Source organism: Mesoplodon densirostris, chromosome 7, assembly GCF_025265405.1.
Source record: "Mesoplodon densirostris isolate mMesDen1 chromosome 7, mMesDen1 primary haplotype, whole genome shotgun sequence".
Taxonomy (NCBI): domain Eukaryota; kingdom Metazoa; phylum Chordata; class Mammalia; order Artiodactyla; family Ziphiidae; genus Mesoplodon; species Mesoplodon densirostris.
This window is the reverse complement of record NC_082667.1, coordinates 109,689,419-109,700,441: the sequence shown is the minus strand read 5'-3', so window position 1 is coordinate 109,700,441 and position 11,023 is coordinate 109,689,419. Positions and strand designations below refer to the sequence as shown.

General features: G+C 48.8%; 1 protein-coding gene across 1 annotated transcript; it reads left to right on the top strand.

Annotated features, from left to right (window-relative positions):
- The first annotated feature begins 9,763 nt into the window (after positions 1-9,763).
- On the top strand, positions 9,764-10,797 carry LOC132493886 (protein LZIC-like). Its single transcript, XM_060104807.1, has one exon. It carries the CDS (start codon positions 9,942-9,944, stop codon positions 10,581-10,583), a length of 642 nt encoding a protein of 213 aa, XP_059960790.1. The 5' UTR covers positions 9,764-9,941; the 3' UTR covers positions 10,584-10,797.
- Positions 10,798-11,023: the final 226 nt, after the last annotated feature.

Here is an 11,023-nt window from a genome sequence, read left to right as displayed (position 1 = left end):
CAGACAGAAAGAGGGCAGAATAGACAGGGCTTTCTCACCTTCTGTTTAACATTAAGAAAAATCCAGTGTCCAACCATGGATTTCCCAGTGGGGAGAGGACCAAAACAGACCATAGAAAAACTTGGAGTGACTCCCAGCAAAGGAGTCTCTCTGTGGGCCACAGGGTAGGATTAAAAGCTCTGCTCAAATGGACCTGGGGCAGCTGGGCCAAGAAAGGAGGCTGCACCGAACCCATCCTTTATAGGACTGATCTGGCTCTGGCCCTGGCTGGGGTAGACTATGACCCTGGGGGTCTTCTGCTGCAGCAAGTGGAAAAGAGGTTAGAAGTTCCATGTGGGGCAGGTAGGGCATAAGCATAGCAGTGTGTCGGGAGGGAAAGCTGAAACCCACCTCTCCTGGGATGGGGAAGGAGTCTGGCTCTGAGAAGACAATTCAGAGGGCAGAGCTGAAGGAACTGATGCCATTGGCAAATGTGGGCAGCTGCAGAGCCAACCCTCACCCTGGCAACAGAGAGATCATGGAGTCACAGAAGGAAGGCCCAGCCCGTGTGGGGCAGCGGCACTGAGGGGAAGGGGAAGACGGAGTCTTGAAGAATGAAGAGAGCAGAGGCTTTATTTTTCTGGGGGTGGCTAGATGGGAAGACACATTTGCGGGCAGGAAGTGTGTATGTATGTGTATGTGTGTGCACGTTTGTATGATGGGGAGATCTCACCCCAGAGCGCAAGACAGGATTGGGGTTTGGGGGGTACCCCAACCAAGCAGGGAGTGATCCATCTGCTGAGGAAATGGAATAGCAGCCTCAAGACTCCACCAAGGAAGAGACACAGGACCAGGCTCTGGGCAGTAGTCTTCCTGTCTCTCCTTTTCCCTCAGATCCCCTCCTGGTTGGGTTGGGGTGGGGATGCTACAGGCAGAGGCCCCTGCACAGCCATTTTGCCCTGCAGGATTCACAGCCCCGCCCATCCTCTCTGATGAATGTGACCCACCACCGAAACCCCATCAGCCGCCAGGCGGAGGAGGTCAGGCCCAGCGGTTGCCGACAATGGCCTTATCGGCCGCTACTAGTGAGGATATAAGCAGGGGATTGGATGGTATCATTCTAATTTACACGGGATTTTGTTTCTTTCCAGGTACTTAGCATGTGGATCTAGGTGATATCAAAGGCAGAGCGTTATACAATAAGTAGGCTTAACCTCTGTCTCACCCCCTCTCATCTTTCTGTCTCTTCATTGAGGCCACGGGGAGCTGCAGCTGGGGTTGCCATAGTGACCAATTAGGATTACTGAGATGTTCTTGCAGAGAAAAAAGGGAGTATTGATTTAGCTTTGACAGTGGGGCATCAGGGGACCAGGGGAGCCCAAGGGTGCTCAGCATTAACAGGGACGGAATGTGTCACCCTCTAGGCTGTCTGGGCTTGTGCTGTTTGGGGCTGGACTTCATATGTGGTGGAGACCATTGGCAGGCCCCTGCCTGCTCAGTGCTTAGTGTCTGCATGACACTGCTGAGGGGTGTGTGAGCGTTTCAGGTGAGGGGGGAGTGATGGAGTGAGGCCACCATCCACAGGATGACTCTCAAGAGAAATGGAATTATTTGGCTCAGATGGTGGGAGGCTCAGGTGCCCACACACCTTCCCCCGAGACAAAGGCTTCCCATTGTCACTTAACAAGTCTTCCCAGGTGGGCTGATACGCCGTTCTGCGCAGGAGCACAAAACATGGCCCCGGACTTTTAGGGGCTTCGAATGGGCAAAACATTTGGTATCATTATGTGCAAAATCAGCTCCCTCTGATGTGACTACGTTAGGAACTCTGAAACCAAGAGGAAAATGGGGGCCCGAGAAGCCTTCTGGGTGGGGTGGGGCTCAGGACTGACCTAATGCAGCTGTGTGTCTGTGGACAAGCCACCTAACAAAACAAGCCGCAGTTTACCCCTCTGCAATCAACGGGTAGTAATAATCTACTGAATAGGAGGGTTATAAAGATTAGAACTTGTGTTGGTGATGTGCTTGGTGTACTGTAAGTAGAGGAGGCTGAAGTGAGAGGAATTAGGGGCAGAGAACAGACAACTGGACAAACAGGAGAGAGGGCGTGGAAGGTGCAAGTCTGGAGACACAGAGGCGGAATTCAGGTGGCTTCTGGATGGAGGAGGGGAAGGCGGAATTCAGGTGGCTTCTGGATGGAGGAGGGAGAGGACGAAGAGCCCACAGAGGGAGCGAGCTGAGAGGCAAAGGGGAAAGGGCATCAGAGCCCACGGAGGGGCGGCTGGTGTGGTGGGAGGATGCCCAGAGGCAGGAAGCTAGTTTTCAGCAAGGGGGGAAGACGAGCCCCTGGTTTCACTACAGGAGACATTTTTTCCTTTTCCTCATTCCTAGATTCAGAGAATGAGATTCTTCTAAAATTCCTTGGACGTGAAAAGGGGGAGTGAGAAGGATTCAGGGAGAAAGACGGCCCTGTCCTGGGCCTGAGCAAGGGTGTCCAGTTCTGCAGTTAACTGTGGCCAGGCCGTGGGGGAACCTCTGGAACAGGACTCCCCTGTAGCCCACCTTGGCCTTGGGCTGCGAGAAACCAGGGCTTAGTGGGTCAACTGCCTGCCCCTCAGGTGCCGTTCCAGACCTGCCTCTGCTCCCCATCCCATGCCACCCCACCAGGGGCCCCCAGGGCTCATGGTTAGAGCACAGCAGGAGAGGGGACCCAGGAAAAGCAGCTTCTTCCCCTGCCTGGCCCCATCCCCTGCCTCTGCAGGATTTAATACCTGACCTCCTCAAAGATCAGGAGACATGATTAATTCTGACTCGAGGATTATTAAAATGCTTCCACCAAGCATCCGGCATTAAAAGTTTTAAATCAATTATTCTGTTGTTTGAGGAAGAGCGTTCTCGTTAGCACAGCTACAGAGGCAGCTCAAGTTGCCATTGGGGTGGGGGAGTGAGGACAGCCTCCCTTGGGAACTGAGGAGACACCCACTGGGCTCCTGGCTCCCGGGCCCAGCATCTCTCACTATCTCTCACCCAAGTCCCTGTGTATCCAATTTCCAAGTGGTGCTCTCTCCCATCCCCAAAGGGTTTACTAGATAAAATACAGGATACCCAGTTAAATTGGAATTTTAGATAACAATGAATACTTTTTTTTTTTAGTGTAAGTATGTCTCATGGAGTATTTGGGACACACATATTACAAAATTATTTTAACCATTGTTGACCTGAAATTCAAATGTAATCGGGCCTCGTGTATTTTCATGTGCTAAATGTGGCAACCCTCCCCCCGCCCTCTGTTTTAGAAGCCTGACACCACAGCTGAAGTGGGACTCTTGGGTTTGAGCCCTGGGCCTGCTGTCTACATGCCAAATAAATGTCCTAGGGAGCATTGCTTCTTCTTTCGAGGTCAAGCAAGAAATAAGCAACTTTGAACTTAGGGGCACTTAAGCATTTATGGGACTCACACAGTGGTTTGCAAAATCTCCATTTGACCGATAAATCATATGGAAAAATTATATTCTCAACCAAGAGCATACACCTGGCATTGTTTTTAGCTTTTTTCTTTTTTTTTTTTTTTTTTTTGCGGTACGCGGACCTCTCACTGTTGTGGCCTCTCCCATTGCGGAGCACAGGCTCCAGATGCGCAGGCTCAGCGGCCATGGCCATGGCTCACGGACCTAGCCGCTCCACGGCATGTGGGATCTTCCCGGACTGGGGCACAAACCCGTGTCCCCTGCATCGGCAGGTGGACTCTCAACCACTGCGCCACCAGGGAAGCCCTGTTTTTAGCTTTTAACCCTGTTAGAGTTATCTAACCATGAGGTCCTTGATAGCACAGCTGTGTCTGGTCCACATCTTCATCCCCAGCACCCAGTCCAGGGCTAACACATGGCAGACCCTCAGTATAAGTTGATAAAATGAATTCATGAGTAAATGCACCTTCCCAGTGTTCTCACCCAGGCTCCTGAGTAACTACAGTTGTCATTTATAAATTACAAAGGGTTAAGTGTACAGAAATGGCCAGAGTCAGAACCAATCTTAAGTCCATTGGACCAGGCATTGGACCAGGGGCCAGGATCTCTAGGCTCAAACCCTGGGTGCAAGTCCTGGTGTTGGCTAATATCTTGTACCCTTGGCTAAGTCCTTACCCCTCTCTGGGCTCTGGTTTCCTCATCTGTAAGTAGAGGGAGCTGTGCTTGGGGTCTTTACAGCCCAGACATTCTGAGACGGTTCCACTGGTCCTGAACTCTGTGGCCCAGCTTTGGGGGCATCAAGTTGAAGGCTGAACACTGGGTCTAATCTGAGTCCCAGAGCTTGGTAAGGTCATGCGTGGTAATGCCCCATCATAGAAGTCTAGGGAAGGCCAGGTTGCATGGTGTGCCCTGGTCCCTGTTACTGGTGTCTGTTATGGGTTTCAGTTGCTTTTCTGCAAAGAGGGACCAGGCTTTGGCTTTCTTTTCCACCAAGCAAGAGAGGAGAGGGAAGAGACCCCGCCTTTCCAGACTCTGCATCCCATCCAAGGCTTCTTTGACCCTTGTCTGCACCTCAGATAGTTCTTTTCAGCCTCTGCAGTCAGCCCAGATTTATCCTGCCTCATGTCTCTCATGTAAAATGCATATTCCGACACTTTGCTAGGTTAAATGATTTAACAGCCGAGGCAGAGAGAATTAGGGGTCCGGGAGCAGTAGGCAATGCCTGCTTTTCAAATGAGATTGGAAAGGAGATGGAGGTCGGTGGTGATGATAATCTCTTATTTTAATAATATAAAATAACTGTCCCACTGAATCAGAGTGAGCGATGCATTTTGTGGCCTGGGGTTAGAGACAGCCAAGCCTGGAGAAGACAGCCGGGGGGTGCAGGGATGCCCCTCTTCCTCTCTGTCGCTCCCTCTCTCGTCTTTCTCTTTCGAAGAAGATTTGTGCCAGCACCATCCTGTGGCCTCCTGGATCTGGCGTCACTGAGAATGTGGGTAGCCAGGGAGACTGGAAGGGAGAGCGGTGGATTTGGGGAGGGTGTGCATGTGCAAGAGAGAGATAGAAAGAGAAAAGAAAGAGAAAGAAAGAAAGAAAATGAATGAATGAATGAATAAATGAAAATAAATCTGGGGAAACTGATGACCATTTTTCCTCTGTGATCATTGATAGGAGATACCCTGATCTGTGACCCTGGAAAAGGAGAACAGACTGCACAAAGGCAGGGGCCTGGACAAGCTGACCTCTAGGAGGTATGGGAACGGCTAACTGGAGCACAGAATCATAGGATGCTTGGTCCTGTCCCACTGAACCTGGGTGGGGGAATGACTCACTCTTCAATCAGTTCCTTAACTGGTAGATATGTATCAAACACCTATCATGTGTCGGTCTCTGAAGTTGGCTGGGTTGGACCAGGGAGGTTCCAACAGGAGCCAGGTAGGGGGGAACAATCTCCATGGCACATGTTGGCTCAGCAGGGCTCCCCTTCACAGTGGGCCATTAATAGCTAAGGAGCTGCAGACCCGTCTTCTTCCCTGGGATTAATTCATTACTCCAGCCCTACCTGGGTTCCGTCAGGTTCAAACGTCAGAATGGAATATGCAGCTAATGAGACAACTGCTCTCTCTCTCTCTTTCCCCCTGTCCCGGGCTGGCTCTTTCCCTTCTCTCTCTGCAGACAACTGCAGGTGTCAGGGGGTTGTATGGGGTGGCCCAAGGGCTGTGGCTGTCTGAGCCGGTGAATGGGAAGTCTGCTCTATTTACTGTACTTGTTTATGGTGGAGAGTAAGTCCACGGTCACTGGGGCTCCTGAGACAGGACTCATCAGCGTGCGCGGAGCAGGGGGAGGACTGATCACAGGGAAAGGCTTCACTCCCTACCTTGTAATCTCTGCTCCTCATTAGTCAACAGCCACTTAGGAGAACTCAGATATGTTGGGTCCATGATTGGCACTAAGGATACAAAGCTGAACAGACTGATTGGTTCAGTTTTAAAAATAAATGTTGGGCTTCCCTGGTGGCGCAGTGGTTGAGAGTCTGCCTGCCGATGCAGGGGACACGGGTTCGTGCCCCGGTCCGGGAAGATCCCACATGCCGCGGAGCGGCTGGGCCCGTGAGCCATGGCCGCTGAGCCTGCGCGTCCGGAGCCTGTGCTCCGCAACGGGAGAGGCCACAGCAGTGAGAAGCCCGCGTACCGCAAAAAATAAATAAATAAATAAATAAAAATAAATGTTTAGTGACTATCTAAAGAGCCACTGGGTATAGTCCTTAGGGTGGAGGGCTCTGGAGCCAGACTTCCTGGGTTCGAATCTGCTGCTGCCTGGGTGTGTTCACTTAGGCACGTTAGTTAGCCTCTTTGCTTCTTTTCTTCATCTGCAAAATGGGGATAACAAAAATACCACCTTCATGCAGTTATGAGGGTTAAATGCATCGATACAAGTAAAACTAGCAAATGCTAAATAAATGTAGTTACTGTTCCTATATGGTAAGAACTTAGGGCCTCAGAGTCTAAAGCAGAATGAATCAGCATCGAATGGCTGCTTACTGTATACCAGGCAATGTGATTTAGACCATTAACTCATTTAATCCTCACAACAGCCTCTTATAAGGTAGGTCTCATTATCATTACTACCATTTTATACAGGAGGAAACTGAGATTGAGGTCTGTTCTTGCATGAGGGCACCTCGCTAGTAAATGATGGAGCTGGAATTTGATCTCTGCTCTGTTAGACTCTGAACTCTTGGCCACAGTTTATGTCTAGGAGAGACGGAACATCTAAAATTATAGAAGTGGCATCGTCTTGCGATACAGGTCCAAGTGCAGCACGTGGGATCCTCAGAGAAGAATGCCGCTGCCTCTGTCAAGGGAGGTCAAGGAAGGTTCCTGGAGGAGGTAATGCTTGAGCTGGAGGTTGAAGAGTCATTTCCAAGGGGTACCAGGCGGGCTGGGCAGGAGGCAAAGGGATGGGCGAAGAGCAAGGCATATTAGGTAACCTCCAACCCAAATGGCTAGAGGGAAGGTGTGCTATGGGGAGTGCCAGGGTAGGCAGGCACTGTGCAGGACACTGTCAGCTGTGCCAAGGACGCGGGTCTTATGTGAAGACAAAGTAAATCACTGTGAGTCTGAAGCCAGGGAACGGCAGAAATGGGCACCATAGAAAGCTCTTTTCTCTACTGTGCTGTGGAATACAGACCAGGAAGGGGAAGGCTTGAGGCAGGGAGGATGCCTAGGGTGCTGTTGCCATTGTCAACTAGTTGCTGAGACAGGCTGCCTCTCCTGCTCACCCAAAGAGATGGGAGAGTGGGGGTAAAGGAGTGACCTTTATAGGCAGAAAGGGACATGGTGTTTGTTTCTGGTCCTTGGATGGTGGCAGCACAATTCAGTCGGGGGAAGATGGTGTCAGCTCTGAAGGCTGCCTGGAAGCTGATGAGAGCACGGTGTGGACAAACAAGGCTGCAGAAGTTGTTCTGGGAACAAAATTGGTTTTAACTGGCCCTTAGAGACCAGCAAACCAAGCCCACACAGCCAAGAGGGTGGGTGGGCAAGAAGGCTATTCCAGACCAAGTCAGAAGATTCTTGAGTGGAAGCAAAGAAAGATCTGCTTCCACTCTGCTTAGTTTAGGGAGGCCCTGGCTGGGGCGGGGCAGCTAGCCTTTGTCTGGGATAGTTCTCAGCGGGCCACGTTGAGAAGAACTAAGGTGTCAAAGCAGCAACTCTGGCTCAGTGAGAACAACTAGGGACCCCAACTCAGAGACAAAGTAGGTTTAGGAAGTCACTGAAGATCCTACAGGACCTGGGAGCAGGGCCAGCTCTAACCTGCTTGGAGAGAGATCCAAGCATTTCTAAAGCATTTAGCGGGAAAAAAAAAAAAAAAAAGGTGAAATGACAAGAAGAGACCAGGGCCTGGGGGGCCTCACTGGGCTGTGCCCGCCAAGTCAATATTTTGCTACATGTTCAATCTGCAATGGGAAAAAAGCACTCTGAAAACATGCTTCTTTTTATAGGCCTTGGTATTTTTCTTTTGTTTTCCTTGAAAGGTTCCCCCCACCCCAATCCCACTGTGAGTGTGTTTGCAGACCTAAGCGGGGAGACAGGCTTCAATGGCTGGATGGAGTATCAGCCATAACCTCAAAACCAGGAGGAACCAAAGCAGGGATCCGGAGCATGAAGAGAGATGGAAACAGGAGGCACAGAGCAGGTCAGGAAGGGAGGCTGACCACTTCCCATGGCAGTTGTTTCCTCACACATGGGTGGCTTAAAGCTCTGATGGGAATGATCACATTGGCCAAATAAATGGAGACCTATGATGGCTTTCTGGGTCATTTGTTTTTAGAACAGCCATAGCTGTTTATCCAGAGCTGTTCTAAAAAGCTCTTTGAGTCATACTTGACCTTATATCATAGTCTTTTTTATATATGGCTTACCCTCTGTACTAGATGGCAGGCTTACTGAAAGCTGTGAACTTGTTGGGCCCAATTCTGCACCCTCCACAGCACTCAGCCCAGCACCTTGTCTATGGCAGGTGATGGGCTGAACACCTGTGAGTGAATTTGAGACTACAGGAAAGCCACTGTCATCCTGCTATTTTCAACAGGGTGAGTTATAGCAGAGGTGGTTGAGTCCCAGGGATAAGGGTCCAGTTCCCAGGAAGGCAACAGTGAAGAACTATCCCATAAGTTTGTTTTCTATGTCTGGAGTTTGGGATTAACATATACACACTACAATATATAAAATAGATAACCAACAAAGACCTACTGTATAGCACAGGGAACTACACTCAATAATTTGTAATAACCTATAAGAAAAAATCTGAGAAAGAATGTATCTCTATCTCTATCTCTATCTATCTGTCATCTATCTATCGATTATCTCTATCTATCTATCTATCTATCTACCTATCTACCTATCTATCTATCTATCATCTATCTGAGTCACTGTGCTGTGCACCTGAAACTAACACAACATTGTAAATCAACTATACTTCAAAAAAAAAAAAAACCCAAAAAAGCAAAAAACTATCCCAGACAAGGCTAGAACTGTGCTCTGAATCAGGCCATTAGAATGGGAATCCTGGAATGGGGACCACTGCAAAGGCCCAGTCATTCTACCTGGGCACTCAGGGTAAGGATGGGAGAGAGACCTGGAGATTGGAAACAAGGCAGGGCAACTTGCTAGAGTCAAACAAGATGTAAAAAATGGGTTTACATCTCTATCACCCAGGCCACTGCAATAACCCCCCAAGTTGTCTGTTCTCTAGTCTCTCCTGCTTCCATCTGCTTCTAGCCATCAGTCAACTGACTAAGCATCATCCTTTATTACTCTCTAGTTCAAAACCTTCAGTGACTCTTCTTGGCCTCAAAAAGAAGTCCAAACTCCAAAGCCCCAGTGGACTGTATTTTCTACTCTCTGCTCCCTCTACCCAGAATGTTTACTGCCCAAGACTGAAGCTTATTTATAATGCCCCTCCCTCCTCCACCCCAATGCACTTCGCCATTTCCTCCCTAGACACCTATTCACAGGTCTCATTCTGTCTTCCTATACCTACAACCCACTTCCTGAGCCCAATTTAAACCTTACCTCTCCCAGGAAGAACTTTCTGGCTTCCCCAGCCCACATTCCTTTTTAGTCTGACATCTGTTGAGTGTGTGCCATGTACCATGCACTGTTTGTGTGTTATCTCATTTAGTCCTCGCAGTAGCTCTGTGGCTTCAGTTCTACTGTTAATTTCAAGGGTCTGAAGTGCCTTGCACAAAGTTACAGAGCTACAAGTTCAATACTGGTATTGAACCTGATATTTCAAAATCCAGGTCCGCCGAGCGGGGTCCCTCAGCCAGCTCCACCCCCAGGTGGTTTGAACTTTGAGCCTCTTATAGTCCTGATGAACAGTTTCGCTTTCCTCAAGTTTAAGACACTTGGAACTTCAAGAATTGGAGGTTTATGCAATTTGAGACCGGTCAGCACTGAGCAGAGTTCAGAGGACTAAGAGACAGAGAGTAAAATGGCTTCCAGAGGAAAGACAGAGACAAGCAAATTAAAGCAGAACTTAGAAGAACAGTTGGATAGACTAATGCAGCAGTTACAGGACCTGGAGGAATGCAGAGAGGAACTTGATACAGATGAATATGAAGAAATCAAAAAAGAAACTCTGGAGCAACTAAGTGAATTTAATGATTCACTAAAGAAAATTATGTCTGGAAATATGACTTTGGTTGATGAACTAAGTGGAATGCAACTGGCTATCCAGGCAGCTATCAGCCAGGCCTTCAAAACCCCAGAGGTCATCAGATTGTTTGCAAAGAAACAACCTGGTCAGCTTTGGACAAGGTTAGCAGGGTTCCCCGACCAGGGATCGAACCCGCGTCCCCTGCATTGGAAGGCGGATTCTTTACTACTGGACCACCAGATGGATAGAGATCTCATGGTAGGAAAGCTGGAAAGAGACCTGTATACTCAGCAGAAAGTGGAGATACTAACAGCTCTCAGGAAACTTGGAGAGAAGCTGACTGCAGATGACGAGGCCTTCTTGTCAGCAAACGCAGGTGCTATACTCAGCCAGTTTGAGAAAGTCTCTACAGACCTTGGCTCTGGCGACAAAGTTCTTGCTTTGGCAAGTTTTGAGGTTGAAAAAACAAAAAAATGACGTGGTGTGAAAACTTAGGACATTGATCGCATTCTTGTTGTAAATGGCACTTTTCCTTCCGGGGATTTTGAGTCATGGCAAAGAAGTCAAGAGATTCATGAACTGTATTAATAACCTAAGAAAAGGTGACAGAAAAACATACTTAAGGCTTTTGTTTATGCCCTTCATCATTGTGCTTTGTGTAGGGATACCCACTTCCGTGATCCTGGTCTTGTTGGGATGGAGGGGCTCACTGGACCTTATTCATTATGGTTTGTCTGTTTAAGAGAAAACAAAACAAAACAAACAAACAAAATCCAAAGCATTGTTCTGAACCCTGTTGTATACAAAAGAATCAGTTGGTCTTTGTACTTGTTATGTAAAGGATAAATAGTCTCCCCTCTCCTCTGTGACACCAAGGGCTACGGGTGCTATAAGAAAACATAGGATTTAGGGCTTAT

Bases quoted from the DNA above. Each gene is read 5' to 3' on its own strand.
- LOC132493886 (XM_060104807.1), top strand. From the start codon at position 9,942: ATGGCTTCCAGAGGAAAGACAGAGACAAGCAAATTAAAGCAGAACTTA.